The sequence below is a fragment of the Denticeps clupeoides genome, chromosome 13 (genome assembly GCF_900700375.1).
Source record: "Denticeps clupeoides chromosome 13, fDenClu1.1, whole genome shotgun sequence".
Lineage (NCBI taxonomy): Eukaryota > Metazoa > Chordata > Actinopteri > Clupeiformes > Denticipitidae > Denticeps > Denticeps clupeoides.
This window is the reverse complement of record NC_041719.1, coordinates 2,173,099-2,191,361: the sequence shown is the minus strand read 5'-3', so window position 1 is coordinate 2,191,361 and position 18,263 is coordinate 2,173,099. Positions and strand designations below refer to the sequence as shown.

The window sequence follows — 18,263 nt, the reverse complement described above, 5'->3', positions numbered from 1 at the left end:
AAAGCGGTTTACTGTGGAAAACTGCAGGCTGGCAACAAACAGGATGTGGTTCCATCACCCAGACACCGGAAAAGCATGGAGGACCTGTCTGGTCATGAAAGCAAGATGAGATATGAGTGGAAGTTTCTCTACATCACTGTAGATCCATCCATCTGCTGGCTCTGTCCCAGGCCTGGAAGGCTGGTCGTATGTCTCTGGAGGGGGTGGCGCCTGTGGTTTTGTTATCCTCAGAAAGGACATGATTCTGCTTTGTCCTGTACAGGGAGGTCCTGTAATGAGTTCACCTGTCTCATCTGTCACAACAGCACACCACGGCACGAATACGGCAAAGATACGACATTTCCATGGTGACAGACATTTACTGACGTCACGTCTCAGTTTTCACATTGTTCATTATATGATCATCATGTGACCAACGATTTGTTGACAAGGCACTGACCCTTCGGTCAGGTGTGTCCTGGTTCGCCACAAATCTATAAACCAGACGACCACAAAGCGAAAGTGAAGTTATTGTCATGGTGAAACACTGCGGCACAGCACACGGTGCACACAACGAAATGTGTCCTCTGTATTAAACCAGCACCCTTGGTTAGCAGTGGGCAGTCATGACAGGCGCCCGGGGAGCAGTGTGTGGGGACAGTGCTTTGCTCGGTGGCACCTCGGATCGAAATTCAAACCGGCAACCTTCTGATTACGGGGCCGCTTCCTTAACCGCAAGGCCACCACTGCCCCAAAGTCTAAGGTTCAGACCCCACTTACTAAAAATTGTGTCCCTGAGCAAGACACTTAACCCCGAGTGTCTTCAAGTGGATTGTCCCTGTCACTACTGATTGTAAATGAAACAGGTCCCTGCCAGCAACACGTGATGATGTCAGAAAGGACGCAACTCAACAAAACAGGGCACAGGGACCCCACACAGACTGTACACGTGACAGGGCTAAAAGACAAATGGCAGAACGAGGACGGGACTCTGCTAGGATACATTTATAATAAGAGGAACACCATCAGGAAAAGGACATGGCAGACAGAAGATCCTGGTCCAGAGTACCGGGAAAAGTTTGGCACCCCACCTGACCAGCAGCAACAGGACCACAAAACCAAGGAAGGATGATGTTGGTTTCCGAAACCCGGGGGAGGATGACGGTGTCGCTGGTGCTGACTACAGGATGAGGTTCAGTGGCCTGATTTCAAATCAGCAGCAGAGAGAATTTGAGGAACATGCTGGACGGGAGGAAGGGCTGCAGCATCATCTCCCAAACCTCAGCACCATTCCCTCACTCACAATGATCAACCACTTGTTCCTCGTCGTTGTCACAGCGGCGTATCAGCAAATCTGGACGGTTTTCCTCTTTCGAATCCCGATCCGCCAAGGTGCCACTGAGGTGCCACTGAGCAAAGCACCGTCCCCCCACACTGCTCCCCGGGCGCCTGTCATGGTGCCCACTGCTCACTCAGGGTGATGGGTTAAATGCAGAGGACACATTTCACTGTGTGCACCGTGTGCTGTGCTGCTGTGTATCACAAGTGACAATCACTTCACTATAATCACTATAATAAACTATAATGATTGATTGGAGTATTATAACTGGGATGTGAGCTCAAGGTAAGAATTCATAGTAATGATGAACGGCACATAACGATGATTCTGGGGCTGAAATGAGTCTTCATTTGTGAAATGGCCTGCACATCATGACCTTTATCTCCCTTGAGGAGATACTCCTCCTGTGGATGATGTTCTCAGATCTCATGCTGGTTGTAACTATTGACTGAAGGTCAGTCTGAGGAGAAGAGAAGGCGAAGAGAATTCTTGATTCCTCTTGGTTTGGTCCCGTGTCAGGATTTTGTGCAGCAGGCAGTAACGGCAGTAATTAAACTCTGAAATCAACTCATTTCCCATGCAATGGTCTGTGAGAAACCCAGCTGCCCAAGGCCAGACGTGCACACCAGCAGCAGCAGGATTAGGAACTGGTTTCATTTCACATGGACTGCTGCTGGTGGAAAGATCATCATCTTCACGTCACGCACAAAAGGTCCACTCCACTCCATTCCGAATTATTATTCATGATCTTCACAGACCTCAGTAGGAAAATATGTTCAGTGCTCTAGAGGTTGACAATATGACATCACAATGTTTATGACGATCTTGAATCTGGACACAGAGAGATATGAATATGAATTTATTCTTCTCTGTCCACAGAAGGTCGAACACACCACTCACAAACAAGTTAAATGAAGGACTGCAGAACCTGCAGGAACTCACATTTCTCTGACAGCCTTTATGGCCACTGTGGCGCAGCAGGGCAGGTAAAACCAAAAAACAACAAGGCAGAGACAGTGGACACAATACAGGACGTGATACAGCAGGCAGACATTTATACACGTGAACACAGATGCAGACAAGCAGGAAATCAGGGAGACCACGTGAAACCCTGGAGTCAGGATCCGCAGGTTTAGTGCAGCCCAGGTTCCCTCATTAAAACCAAGACTACTAATTATTACCTGGACGTCATATAATCATAAAACAGACGGAAATATCTACGTTTGAAATATCCGTGTGGAGAGGAATCCTGTGGGGAACCTTGTGGAACGTCCGCCTGTTGAGCTCTTCATCCCTGTGCTGCTCAGGTATGAGAAATGAAGAGATCAGCAGGGGCAGGACTGTGTTAAATTGGACGAAATGTGGCGAGCAGTCGGTCCACAGTCCAGGCTCGCCGAATGAAGACTAATGTCTGGCAGATAATTAGGCTCGTTGCCTGCAGACACGCTCAGATCGATTCTCCAGGTCATGAGGAAGCCCTGCGGTTCTGGGTACCGCAGGGCATCATGTAGAACCAGCTCCCATCCATCCAATCAATCAATCAATCAATCAACCATTCAACAAAGTGATAAGTGATGAGAACCGTGATCTGCAGTGGGATGCGCCAGATGAAGCCAGAACCTGGAACGCAGCTGGTGGCTTTTTTATTCGTGGTGCAGCAGCATCGGCTGCGGCGCTCCTGAGATCATTGGCGCGGCGCCTTCATTTGTCAGCGGCGGAGGCGGGACCGCGGCTGGTGCTGGTGGGGCTGGAGCTGGTGGAGCTGGAGCTGGTGGAGCTGCGGCGGGGACAGCTCGGCGCCCGGATCGCCCGCTCCGTCCTGCGGTAGGAAGTTCGGACGAGCTGCGGAAATATGATCTCCAGCCAGCACCTGCTCATCGTGCTGTACACCGCCTGCGGGAGCGTCGTGGAAGGAGGTAAGGAGCCGGGGACCGGCCGAGCTGGGCGTGGCACCTCCACGCAGCCGTGGGAGCCGCAGTGATGCTTGCGGAGCTCCTCGGTGTGAAGGTTGGAGAACTTGCGTGGAAGAAGTTTTCAGCAGCTTCTTCTCCTTCACTCAGATTACCTGAGCTGCCATGTTTTTCATATTCATATTCATGGACTCTGATATGGCCTGTGCAGGAATAACAAATGTCAATCGATGCTGATGGTATTGATTCCAAATGGCTGCATGGAGATGATAAATTGTATTTTAATGTAGATCTAGATCTTCTCTCATTTTTGTTCGCTATTATCGTCCTGCTCGACTCAGGAACCCCTACCTGCTCTGAAATAGGACAGTGACACCCTAGAACTAGAACTAGAACTAGAAATTAAATTCATTTTTCACCCTTCTGGTGACGTCCTGTTGACCAGACGCTGGGATCTGTGCAGCGTGGGTTGATGTGACGATCCCACGGCTGGATCGGAGTGTGCAGTGTGATGGGACAACGGGCAGGAAGGCAGCACCAAGCCCCTCATGACAGACATGCAGATGGAGGGAACCAACCCTGTCCACATGTCCACATGTCCACATGTGCTGATTCAACAGGATGCATGAAGCTTCAGTTTGACCTTGAAAGTCACTCAAGTTTCTCTAGAAATGAACTGCGATTGCTTGCTAGAAGAGGGGAGCGTTTTATATATTTATTATTAAATATCGGTATTTTATATGGTAATATTGTATTGGAAATCAATGGTTTTGTACACAGATTTAATCCACCGGGTGGCGCTGTCGAGCGTTTTCTTTAGTGAGGTCAGCAGAGCTGAGAATCAGCGTGTGACTGCAACCTCCACTCCTGTAGATGGCGCTGTACAGCTGGCTACAGCTCTGTTTTTACATTTTCAGTGAACCGTGGAATATCGCAATACGTACAGTATCGCAATACATAGTGATATAATCGTATCGTGATGCGTATCGTGTCGTCAGATCCTCGCCACACCCCTAGGAACTACCTACCCAGCCAGCCTTGATGGTTTCTGAACTTTAATGAAGCTCTCACACATCGTCTGGGGAGCATCACCACACCATGCTTTCTCCACTACAAGGACATTAAGGCGCCTAAAGGGAAAAATGAGAGTAAAAAGGGGCCACATCTCAGACCCAGAGGAGGTTCTAGCAAAACAAGTTACGTGATAAAGGGTTCTGTGACATTGGCATTTAATAAGATCACCTTCCTGACATTCTGCTTTTTCCTGCAGAGATAAAGAGTTCCCTCAGGTATATTTTCATCAAATGGAGATAAACGAGCATGTGAAGTGAAGTGATTGTCTTTATGAAACACTGCAGCACAGCACACGGTGAGATGGTGAAACGTGTCCTCTGTATTTAACCATCACCCTCGGTGAGCAGTGGGCACCATGACACGCGTGTGTGGGGACGGTGCTTTGCTCAATTTAGTTAACTGACCAAAATGTTCCATTTCTTTTTGAACCACCACGTGTCTGGCATTTTATTGCCCCATCCCAATATTATTGCCGTCACATTTAAAATGGAATAATATTTTTCAATATTTGATATTTGAGGTTTTGTGTGTCTGGCGTTTGCGCACATATACAAACTGTTGGAATTCCTACGCCATTCACCTGGTTTGGATGTAAGTCTGCAGTTAAAGCCCTTCTTGTTCGTTTCATTTCCAATCCATTGTGCCGCTGTCTCAGATTCTGTAAATCCAGTCCTCCCCGCTGTTTCAGTCGGAGGAATGTTGTAGCACAGCTCCATATGGAACGTTGGGAATGTGCTTCGGTCCACACCGACTACGCATACTGTCCAACGAAGTTACACCTGGATAAAAATAAGGACATTTGTGTTGGACTCTGGAGAGTGGGTGGAGTGAAAACTCAAACTTCACAGAAGTCCTCACACCCCCTGTTTAGTCTAGTCCTTCAGCAGAAAGAATGGAAAGTGCAGAACATAAATGGCGCAGTTGCCAGAAACCATGGAAACAGCGGCAGCAGAGAGGATCATTATGATCGTAAATGGCATGTCTGTTCCACCGCCGGGGTCAGAGTTCAGCTGTAGATGGTGAGATGAGGAGGGAGGCTGGGCTACTGGGTGAATGTGTATGCGTTAATTAATGATGTCAGTAACAGCAGCGACCAGGAGATGTTCCATTAGGTGGAAGGAATTAAGACTCAGATCAGCGATGAACCCCGTTTTCTCCTGAAGTTCATCAGCTGAGCCTCATTTCTTTCTGGTCTGGATGGTTTGGATGTTTGATCCTGATCTTTCTTCTGCAGCATCTGCAGCATCTGCAGCATCGGTGTGTTTGTAGGGATGTTGTTCCTGATGATGTCCATGTTGGTGTCAAATCTTCTGTCTTGTTCTGTAGAGTTTTCTCATTTTTTGAAAGAACAAGTGGTCCTGATACCTTCATTAACGGTTTTATCTAAATGAGATCCAGTTGCTGTTAATACTATTGGGCTGCAGTCAGAGGAGGAAGATCTGGTGTGAGACAGAGGATGGGGTCAGAGGTCAGAGGTCAGGCTTCTGTTCATTTCATTCACAGACACAGACGTAAAGAACAGTTTAAGCTCATATTCTGATATGAATGAATGCCTTCACTATGAATCATTGCCGTCACTTTTCATGTTTTTATTATATTGAATACTTGAGGTCCAGTAGAGCTCGTTACGAAAACAGAAGCCATTGGTCTCCTGGTCGTCTGTGCTAATCGCCACTCCCAGCTGACCATAATGGAAATGATCCAGAGTTGAGTGTCAGTTTCCTGCAGCTCCCTCCATTCTTCTGATCGTTCTTCTGAGCTCCAGGTCTGGAGCAGGGCGAGGTCAGCTGGGACTCACATACCACCAGGGTGATGTGATGCTGCGCATACAACGTGTACCACCTCCTGCAGGCGGGGAGGTGGAAGAGAGCCGTGGGATCATTTGTACATAACTTTATACATTTTGTATTTTAAAAAAATAAATAAATCAATACATTATACATGGATACATTTCATTAATGTAAAAATATCATAGTAAATATGAATGCAATATCGGGTTTGGAAAATATGACCCTAATTTGAATCTCTCACAAAGTCGCAATCTCCACAGAGGTCATTTCTGACCCGAGCTGCTCCATCATTCTAATGAAATCAGATGTTGCATGTCATTTGTATTGCCTTCCCTTCCTGTATTTTATTAATAGCAGTTATCTGAAGGACAATTATCAATGTCCAGTTAAAATGTCATTTTTTTAGGGTGGGTCTGTGCTCTTCTTGGTGGATGGCTCTGTTGCAGTGGTAAACTCTGATGGGTGTTGAGTTTATACCGCGAACATCACAGTTTATTAAGCGCTTAATTAAGCACTCGTCTGGGTCCCTTTACCTTTATAATACTTAAAGAACATATAAGGAATGGTGAACTTTTTATTTATGTGCAGCCTGAAGCTCTTTTTCTAACCCAACTCCCATCTGTCCGTCCAGCCATCCATCTCGCTCGATGTGATCCATCTGCCCAACGGCATCATTTTACTTCAGATACCATTCCACTGGGAGTGTGTGTGTATTTCAGTTTTTATGTGACCCCAGTACTGTTTCACTGTTTAGACGTCTAGAATCCAACCCTGAACAATTTTTTTCAGCACGAAGATCCAAGGATTTGATGTTGTTTGGTTGTTCATGCTGTTTTACGGGAATCTTGTCTGATTGACCTTGCAGGGGGCTTTACTGTCTTTGAGTTTTCTGTTCATGACAAAACCAAAACATTCATAATTTATTGCACACATGCGCACTTCATGATCTTGTCTCAGCAGATGGCTGCATAATCACGGAACTTCATGTAATATTGGTTTCTATAGCAGGGAATCCAAATAGAATTTCCCAGGACCACCAGCACTGTGGACCACATCTGACAGCTCTTGGCAGAAGCTCCTCCTCATGGACACTCCCACTTGTGACCTGGTCGGACCTGGTGAGCAGAAAGTGTAAAGGTACCAGAGCAGTTGAAAACAAGCTGACCTCACCATCATAGAGAATTAGCAGGATTTCAGTGGCTGAGTTCTACCCCCCGTCTACCTCCAGTCAAATCATAGGCTGGAGGCACTGGAGGCGAAGGAGTTCTGTGGGTGAAGTTCATGTAGAACACCAAGGGTTTAAAGAACTTGGATGTTCTACAGTAGACGTTGCTTTAGTTCATGACATGAGAACACGGCTCAGTCATTGTTCTCCAGCTGGGAGGAAGCTGTTTACCTCTCAGCACGTGCAGTTAGCCGATATTTGCATTTTGATTTAATGCATTTAGGTGCATTAGCTCTTTACCCTGGTCCTCCCCACCACGTCCTGCTGCACTCAATACATCACACACATGAGTGCTGAGCTGAAGCATCCAGAAATATTCCACATCTCTGACGTCCCTGTCAGGGAAGAGAATTGCTGCTTTATTAAGGTATGTTATCACAAGGATGCTTGAGTGGTGGGATTCCATGCAGATGGAGCCACTCTGGTGACAACATCTCCTCTCCGTAAGGACACGAGCAGCACTCCTCCAGACTGAAGTAGCAAACTCCGCCCTCACGTCCATTCGTCCCATGAAGACGAGAGGCTGCAGAGAAGATTTTAAAATTCCTGCACATCTTTATCAATATTATCCTTACAGGACTGTCAGTTACTTCAGGTTTCTGTGTTAGAACGACCCTCATTAGACCCAGAAATGCCGACATTCGCCAGTCCTCCCCTGTTGAGATTGTTCTTCAGTGTTGATATTCAGGATCTAACATGGCGTGATGCTGGATATGAATGGGAGGCTGTGAGAACTGAATCAAGTTCAATCTGCAGGATATTTGATGAAACCCTGGATCACGGCGACATCTGAACAGATGGTCATATTTGCATGTGTTCACTTTGGCCCACGCTGATCAAGTTATTTGCATTTAAATGCTTCTGACCTTGATTTCTTTCTCTTTGGTACTTCGCACCTTTAATTAGCTAATTATAACTTCTTCTCTGCCTCCTCCATTATCTGCTGTGTTTGGCCCTGTCTCCATGGCCAAGGGTAATCACATTTGTAAAAGTCTCATTTCCTCTCCAATTCAACTCGATTTCACCAGATGAATGGGAATAACTCTGAACGAAGGAAGGGAAACGATCAGGATCGGGGGGGGGGGGGAATCTGGAGTCGATCGTCGTGATGCATCTACGTCTAGCAAATAAAGCGAAAAGCCACCATGGTCTAGATCTAGACCTTTTCAAACCAACTGAATGTAACTGGCAGGTTATTAATAATACACGTTTGTCTGTTTACTGCCTGTGTGCAGTTGATAAATAATTGTGGATGAGCTTCTGAACGTTCATGGGGCCCATCAGCAGGATGTAGTCCATCACGTTCCCGAGGACGTTCCTCGCGCCACGCCACGGCCGAACTGGTAATCGGTTTGTTCAAGTCGGGCAGAAAATGTTGCTGCACATCGTACAACATGAATTGCATCGCGCCGTTATTTACACACCTGCGCAGCAACGTCGCGCTGTACCCCGGCAGCCAGAAGTTCTGCCATGTTCTCCTGGGGACCACAGTGCTCTGAATGGCTCTAATGGAGGGTAATTGCCCTTGGAGGAGAATGAAAAGGTAAAGAGGAGGGAACAAAGTCATTTCCCCCCATCAACAGCATTAAAAGGCAATGAGCCAGGCCTCCATTGCACAGCACTGCCTTCGCCTTATTATGCCTTAGCTAATGGTGGCCACAGGCTGCTTCTGGAATGTTCTGATTGTGTTCTGCTAGAACTGTGAATTACCTGGTTGTGGGAATTGTGGGAATTCCACCAATGTAGCAACATGAGAGCAGCTCCCAATTCACATATTTTATAACCAGATCTAACCTGTTTTCACTTCAAGTCTAACATTTCATGTTCCTTGTGATTTGAGTTCTACACTGGGGTTCGGGGCGTGAGACCATGCTGGGTTCTGGAATGTGGCTTGATTCAAATCTGTTACTTTGATGGAGTGAATACGTTGTGGGAGAAAATGGGAACTCTCTATTCAGTGAGGTCTGGAATATAGCAAAGCTTCTGCCTCATCCATCAACCTGACCATGGCAGGTCCACCACGAGAGTCTCAAGGAGACATGGTGGGAGGCCACATAACAGCACACAGCCAGGTAATTATGAGCCACGTGGCTTTAACTGCTGGTAAGAACTTCACGTCTCTTCAGCACTCACGCCATTTAGCCAATAACATCTTGTTCAGGAGTAAATGTGTTTTTACCCACTAGACCACCGGCACCCATTAAAAACCCACTTTGTGTGGAACTGTGTGTGAAGAACATTTACTCCAGTGCATCAGCGCTGATAACTGTGCGCCCATATTGTAATATGACATTATAATGATGCATTCCGCTGCTGCGTGGTCCAAATTGGGCACCAACATGCATGCAGTGGCCGGCAGATTGTTTTATTTTATTTATAAAGTCTGCAGTATAAATTTAAGTTTAAGACCTTTAAACTCTAGATTTAGGGATTAGCATTCATTTTTAATGATATTTAAGGCCTCAAATGGAAACTCGTATATCGGGCTTTTTAAGGATCCGTGGAAACCCTGCTGTACGCTCTGTGCTTTCGACCAAAACTAATGGCTCGTGCTGCACGTCCTGCAGAGCACAGAACCACACAAACCAGACCATCCAGATGAAGTAAGTGAAGAAGAACTGTTCCACCTGATGCTCGTGTGACCCATCACCCTGTCACAGTACCGACAACATCTTCGACATCCTGCCAGAAGTTTTCAATGTTAAATTGAGCATTAACTAAATATCGCCTTTTAAACGGTGGCGGTCTGGTGCCCCGCCCTGGTGCGTTCCAGATGATTTCAGGTGAATAAAACCCGCGTGAAATTGACATATGTTGCCCTCTGTCATGAGCCAGCTCGTGTGGTTCGGTGTCATTTAATATCCAGATTGTTCAGACTTGCGCCACTGAGCACCTGCAGCAATTTTGGTGCTTTACCCTTGGCTGGTGAACCCCAGGAGGACCCGTTTTATGCTAATCTTTGTAAAAGTCCCCATTATCAGGAAGCAAAGTCAGGCAACTGACAGGCACTCTGCCTCTGAGGATTGTAATCGACCATATGTGGAGTTCCAGCAGACGAATCCTCCGGATTCGGGGCGTAGATGTGGCTGTGACGATGGCTTCTCGCTTCCTTTGTTAAGATGTGGGCCACGCTGCTCGCCATGGCGTCTTCTCTGGGCTGTGATTGGTGGCCTGTCGGCGGCGTTGGCGATGCGGTGGGCGAGTGAGATGATGAGAGGAGGAGGAAAAGACAAACGTCTCCTTCACACCACGCCGCATCCTGATTTTACACGGCTGGCGCGCTGCAGGCGGGGACGCGGTGGCACTCGTGCGGGCTGGCGTTAGAACAGACCCACACACACACACACACACACACACACACACACACTAACCCAGTAATCAAGCCAGCACTATCTGTGGGTGTGTGTGTGTTTTCCTGGGTATTTAGCAACTTTTTATTCACTAGGACCCATAATCCTCTGGTGCTGTTTGCCTTGATTAAAGTTGCTCATTTGAACATAAGTTGTGTTTATTTATTGCTGCACATTCACTGTATTCAGAAATCATTATGGTCCAAACTGTAATTACACTTCATTAACTGAAGCTGTAGAAGGAATAAAAATAGAAAGCGTGTAAAATACATGGGTTTTTATTGTTTTTTAATGGGTTTTTATGGAGGTTTTTTTTAGGGTTTTTATTTTTTTAGTTTTAGCAAATTTTTATTCTTCATCTGAAACGAACAACAGAGGAATTATCTGGTGTGAATCCATAACCTGGATCTGTTCAGAATATTAAATTGAGGCTAAATGATCAATACCTTTCCTCTTGATTCATTGCCATAATAGTTGATTATTGACACGTTAGTCGAACTGAACAGGAAGTTCTGTGTTCTGGATCCTGTCTGGCTATAAGCGTCATGCCAGCAGACAGGGGCTTCTGCAGGGTTCCTCGTTTACAGGGGAAGGGGATGATCTCCACATTTCCTGTGGATTTTACGCTACAGCCCCCCAGTAAATCATCCAGGCTGGATCTGTGGTCATTTATAGCAGACAGCATTGTAGAAGGAGGAGAAGATCTCAATCAGCTTTAACCTACATACATGCGCAGAGTGTCCAGAGTTCCACCGCTGACCCAGCTCCTTTCCTCAAGCGTCCATAATTCATACGGGACAGACAGAAAAGAACATGATTGTGCACTTTTTACATGAACTTTTCAGATGAAATGGAAGGTAATTAGATGAAGTATGACAATAATAGAATTTAATAAATCTGATTCTCCTCAGTGGTAGATATTTTAATAGGAGTAGAGACCTCATCAACTCATAATCCAGATGGACTGGAGAACCTCAATCTTTAAACAAGGTTGTAAATGGAGGAAATGACCTAATTACCTTCTCCTCTCAGGAGCTTCCTCCATCAGCAGGTGGAGATGTGCTGCCTGGAACAAGAATCCAGATTTATCATCGAATCACAAACTGAATTGTACATGTCATGACACTTTTGATGATTTTCTCCATTTTCTGAATTTAAAATCACTGGCATCATCGTCGGGACAACGTTCTGTGCTCTCTGGAAGTGGACTCATCTCCTGTGCATTATAACTGTGTATTTTTCCCAGTGAAAGCCACTTGGCTTCCGCCGAGCTGCTCCAGTTTTCTGGATGAAGTCTGCAAATACTTAAATACTTTGTGGTTTCAACAAACAGATTTTTTGAACGATTGTGTTGTATTCTCTGGCTTCTGAAATTACCTCTGCTAACAAAATCTACCCTCATTACTCTCTCATCACTTCTTCTTCTGGTGAGACTCCATGCATCAAATGAGTTTGTGTGGTGGGTTTGATGTGAGGAGATTGAGGATCTGAGGATAATGTTGTGGCATCTTAATCCGACTTCTCTTAGATCCTCAGCCAACCTCGACAGTGGACTTTGCTTAATTAGGATTGAGAAGATCAATTTAAGGCTGTAATTGATATTAAACCCCAGCATACAGCTCGAGCTTGAAACTACGAACCCTTGAGATTTGAAATGTCATTGTCTCCGTTGCATTTTAATTACAAATTATTAATTTTTAGGAATTGGACTCCTGGTTTATTGTTATGTGTATTATTATAATATTTCATGGAACATGGGAAATGGACAGATAAAACACAGGAAAACAAAAAAGAATCATGCAAACAGTCAACTCTGTCTAAACTGTATTCCAGTCTGAACCTTAGTCTGGACCTGAAGGTCTGCTAGATGCCAGAAACGAAATACAGGAATTCAGGTTGATTTATGGACTCAAGTGAAGCAGATGGTGAGGATCATGTGTTGCCACCTTATGCGATACACAAATCCTCGAATAAGAGATGAAGGTCATTGTTGAAGGCTGAATTCAGATTCATGGTGTTCCATTCACAACGCAGAAGTGTCTCCATTTTTCATGCTAGAGATTGTAATAAATACAAATGACAAACATTTAACTTTTTAGAGAGAGAATTCTTGCAGATGTGCAATGAAAATTCTGATAAGTGAGTATAAACACTTTTAATAATAATTAGATTTTAAACCAAATGAACCTTTAAATGATAGTGTAAGGGTAAAGTTTAGTTTCATGCCATGTTGGGTTAAGGATGAGACAGCGTGGAAATGAATAAAAAAATTAATTCAAAAATGAATAAAGAAATATGCACAACAAACACACACAGCATCACAATGCAGGACAGGGCAACGGTCCTAATTAACAGCCCTAATTAACACAAAGTACTTGTCAGCCAAGACCACCGTGACGGCAGTAATATGGTGCTGTTGGTTTGTTTTTGATATAGATATTTTTTTATCATAACTCCTTTTCTTCAGAATATGTTTGTGAACCGATGGAATCCTGTTTTCATTGTGTGTTTGATTGAAATATTACACACAATGGCGCGTCTCATTATCTTGCGTTATCTCCATCTTGTTGCCTAAAGGCCAGTTTGTCGTTTAGTCTTGGAGGAGCAGAACATATTAAGATAAAAATAATGGAAGGGGATTAGGCGAGATTTCCCTCTCGTTTCCTTGCTGGCTGAAGGATGATCGGAAGCTCTCTGAGTTTATTAAAAAGCTCCGTGCTCCACTCGAACGCTTATCGGCTGAGGCACCCTGGTAATCACATTCAATTACCATGAGCGGCCTGACTTACTCCTGCTGGAGAGATAAGGACCATGGATGTAGGAGCAATGGTCTCTACTGCACCAGGTCAGATGGGCTCGTTACAGGCTACGAAGATTCCGTTCATGTCTGAAAAGAAATTGCATTTGCTTATTTTTAATAAACAATTGAATCATTCCACTGGGTGAAAAAAATGAAACCATCACATGAGTGATTTCCATTTTACAAACCCGCCTGCACTCTTACATTTACGTTTAAGGCATCTGGGAGACGTCCTTATCCAGAGCGACTTACAACGTGCTTCCATGTCACCATCGATGAAGTGATCAGTTCTGGTTCACTAGGACCCCCAACTATGAATACAATCTTTTTATTCACTCTGTTCTAGTTTCTATACAGAAGTCAGACAAGAAGAAGGTTACAAGTTCATCTAAATATTCTCTAAAGAGGAAGGTCTTGAGCTGCTGTTTGAAGGTGCTCAGTGACTGAGCTGTTCTGACCTCGAGGGGAAGTTCATTCCACCACCGAGGGGCCAAGACGGAGAAGAGTCTAGATGAGAGATGGAGGGACCAGGCGAGCAGTACTGGAGGCTCGGAGTATACGAGGTGCAGTGCGAGGTGTAATAAGGGCTGTGAGGTAGGATGGTGCTGCTCCAGCATCAGTATTTTGAAGCTGGGAGCCAGTGGAGGGAACGTAGCAGAGGGGCGGTGTGGGAGAAGTTGGGAAGGTTGAAGATCAGTTGTGCTGCTGTATTAGTTGTATTAGAGGTCAGATGGTACATAGAGGTAGACCAGCTGCAGATCAGGCTGATGTGTGGATGAAGGAAAATCAAGGAGTCATCATCGCGTGGTGGCATTTACTAAAGCCTTAAATTCATTTAATAACCATTACCAGAATAAACATATTGCTTAGCAGCTGGAGCATCATAAATTTACAGCCTGTGCAAAAAAACGTAAAACCGATTTTAAACAATAATCAACATTCTGTTTAACAGGTTATTATATCTTTTGCCGCAAAATCCCAAAGAATTCCGGGCAGTATTTTCTTGTTGTTCTCGTGATCTCTCCATGCACCATGAGGAACCGGAGGAACCGTGGAAATTACCCCTGGACTGGGGCTGGGCCTGGACGAGTGGGACCTCCTGCTTGAAACGTGTGGAACAGCGCAGCCCTTGTTGAGAAAAGCAGCTTGATTTTCCTGCCCAGTGTGTTGCACTCGTGGGATCTCATTCTGTCGGACAAATACAGGTTGGTCTGAAGATAAATGGAGCTGAGCGATGCCTCCAAGTTTATAGATAGTGCCGACGTGGGACATGGATTGACAAAATGTGCTTTTTCAGCAGAATAATTTCTCTAAATAGACTCTAGTGATCTACAACCAGAACACTAACGTGGCAGCACACTGCAGCAGATGCGTGAAGTCCTTTCCTCATTTGTGTCCACAGAAATAGCTTGATTTATTGCTGCTTCCAGTCTCTGGGTGGAGCTGTGCAGCACTACGTCAGCAGATAAATGAGGTGGAATTTGCATATTTATGATCGGTTTCTGTTCTTCTTGCTGGCTGCGTATGATTTGCAGATATTTTCTTTCTGATGAGAACTGATATTGGCTGATTCGTCCTCTCATGACATGTGAAGAATATGCTGGCATTCAGTAGCAGTGGTGGCGTAGCGGTTAAGATGATGGTTAAAAGCAGAGGACACAGTTCACCGTGTCACTGTGTGCTGTGCTGCAGTGTTTCACAATGACAATCACTATAGTGATTATATGGTGCATTGAGGTTTTTATACAATACACAGTGGACCTGTTGGCATCCAGCATAAATATTACAACTATTGTCTGATGCAATTTCATGTCGTATTTCTAAAGCTGTTTCAGCAGAAGGGGACTTTGAAAAGATGATTTAGCGCAGAGGAAACAGGAATTTACATTTACATTTACGGCATTTATCAGACGCGTGTATCCAGAGCGACTTACAATCAGTAGTTACAGGGACAGTCCCCCCCTGGAGACAGTCAGGATTAAGTGTCTTGCTCAGGGACACAATGGTAGTAAGTGGGATTTGAACCTGTGACTCTGTAGTCTTCTGGTTCATAGGCAAATGTGTTACCCACTAGGCTACTACCACCCCTCAGCAAATACATCCGTGCTCCAGAGCCGACTGATGCCGTAGGGTGCTAGTAGCCTAGCGCCTATGAACCAGAAGACCCAGGTTCAAACCCCACTTACTACCATTGTGTCCCTGAGCAGGACACTTAACCCTGAGTGTCTCCAGGGGGGGACTGTCCCTGTAACTACTGATTGTAAGTCGCTCTGGATAAGGGCGTCTGATAAATGCTGTAAATGTAAATGATGCTCGTCTGTTTTTCTCACTTTTCTCGCTTGGCAGCTGTCAATTTCATGTGTCCTGGTTTCGCTGACATTATAATTATGATAAAATAAAAGAAGCGGACTCGTACTCGGAAGGTTGCTGGTTCGAATCCCGAGCCGCCAAGGTGCCACTGAAGTCCCCTTGATCAAGGTCCCGTCCCCACACACTGCTCCCCGGGCGCCTTTGCCAATCCTCGTGGTTTGAAGGATGCTGTCATAATGTTGTAATAATCACGACAGCCAAAGTTAGATATAAATAATTATGCAGTCATTAATACACACAGTTTGTGCTCTGAATGTGAACTCATTGCCTTCAACTTTGTCTTTTCTTGCTACTTTCAAATGTCACACATGCAACCAGGACATGTTGGCCATGGATGCCATTTCCCTGATCTGGTGTGCTGTCCAGACAGTGAAATCTGTTGTCAGCCACGCCCCGGGCTGCAGTGGGGGAAGTTCCAGGAAGTGTTGGCACCGTGGTGCCCTTCAGGCAGCTCGCATCCACGTGGGCATCCAGCAGGAGTGACTGTCCCCAAGGCAGCACTGCCAAACGTCATTTATACGTTGTATTGTCATTAACAGTCTGGTGAGGACTAATGGGCCACTAATGCACTTCACATCATTTCAGCGAATGATGAGTAGAGCCGTCTGTAGTGCTTCACTCGACCAATCAGAAGCAGCAGAAAGCTTCTGTCCCTTGCGTCTCTCTGTGTCATGTGTGGATATTTCAATTAAAAAGTGAGCTCTTAATGAGAGCTCAATCACTCGCTCGGTTACCATTTCATTCTGTCGTCATGACGGGGGTCTGACGCGAACAGACAAAAGGCTTAAAGAGTCCAATTTGGCCGCTCTGTTTCGAGTGCCGAGATCCCAGCACGATAAAGATGGATGAGTTCCCCGGGGCAAAAAGCAGCCTGGATTTTTAATATTCTCGCCTTGAGCAGGATGGCAGTTCCCTCTCCTTCCGCCTCCTGTTCTCGTCCCGGCCAGAAGTGGCCCTCTGCAGGAAAGAAGGCCGTAACAGGCACACGACACAGGACCTGACAAGGACTGAACACCAGAGGGCGGTATATATACACAAACTCATGGACACCATGGACCCCCGGCCCGGCACACGGACTGGGACACCCGCCCACGGTCGGAAACCGTGACAGTAATCTAGTAATGTAGTTGCGGTCTGGGGATTTTATTTATTTCATTCGAGTTTCACGTTTTCATATGCAAATTTAAAATGTCTTTTTTTTCTTCGTCTAGCACTTAACAATTTCTGAGCATGTTCTTTTTCTGACAAGTTCGGCCTCATCAGGGCTCTTAGTTTGGTAAACTCAAAATCTATAGAAAGCGAATGAGAATTGCTGGTGTCTTTCTCCTGTAAGTCGCTTTGGATATAAGCGTCTGCAAAATAAAGTAAAGTAAAGTAAACTACCTCCTCTCATTTTATCTGTCTGGGAAACAACATGTGATCAGGAAGGTGAAAATGGAGATAGAGGAGCTTTCACCTGGTTCGTTCGTTTAAACTCCTCCGCGCACGCCTACGTTGTATTTTTGGCCTTCTACAATGTGAGTGGAGAGGAGGATCAGTCCCCATGTTGGTGGCATTCATTTATAAATATAAAAAAATACATACGTGGCACCGTGGCAATAGAATCGAAGCGGACTAGTGTTCGGTTCGCCCCTTGGAAACACACTGCTGAGGCAGGTCCTGGTAATTGGATTCCAAGGGGCTAGTGTCCGGTCCTTAACGGTCTCCGAGTGTCCAGGGATCTACAACACGCCATTATCATCTTACAGGGAGTTTAGAAAACCGTGTGGCAGGTGTGGCGCGTCGAGCTCAGCTCGCTGTGAACAGGGAGTGAAGATTTTGTGTGTGTGTGTGTGTGTGTGTGTGTGTGTGTGTGTGCTGTCCTCTGGAAAATAGTAGAATTGGTGTCAGAATACAGAAATCCTTTCAGCAGCTCTGAAGATGAACATTAATTTATCGTTATTCAGGAAGCCACCGCTGGTCTGTCTTGTACTAGCGGTCCAGTGCCAGTCCAGTGTTTTCTGAGTCCAGTTGGGGCCTGGGTGGAGGTCACCATGTCCACCTTCATCTACAGTTTGATGGTTTACACCGTGACACCTGACACTTTTCCCAGCATGTACTGCTGCGGCGGCATTAAAACCACTTAATTCTATGCATCAGTGTAAAAAAAAATATGAAATTTGTCACTCGTGTTCCTCTGGTGACCGAACCCTGGATCTGGGCACGCTACAGCTGTCCACCTGACGAAATCTTCTCACTCAGTCCACGCACCCATCAGGTCCAAATCCATTGTCCATGCAGGAGGTTCTTTTTCCTCTTCCTCAGGACAGGACTGACAAGCAACTGACTAGTTGGCAGCAGGTTCTGTGGTGCTGTGGGATTGTGGGTAAAACGGAACATGGGGGGATAATGAACCGCATGGAGGCCTGTCGTTTGTCTGGCCCGCA

At 45.6% G+C, this 18,263-nt stretch overlaps 1 protein-coding gene across 6 annotated transcripts in view; it reads left to right on the top strand.

Moving 5' to 3' along the window:
- The first annotated feature begins 2,980 nt into the window (after positions 1–2,980).
- Positions 2,981–18,263, top strand: part of LOC114802444 (cell adhesion molecule 2-like) — a 36,073-nt gene continuing 20,790 nt past the window's right edge. For all 6 annotated transcript variants that reach the window (XM_029001363.1, XM_029001357.1, XM_029001359.1 and 3 more), the window contains exon 1: positions 2,981–3,234. In XM_029001363.1, the coding sequence (XP_028857196.1) occupies positions 3,171–3,234 (64 nt within the window). In that variant the 5' untranslated portion in view covers positions 2,981–3,170. The remainder of the gene's footprint in view (positions 3,235–18,263) is intronic.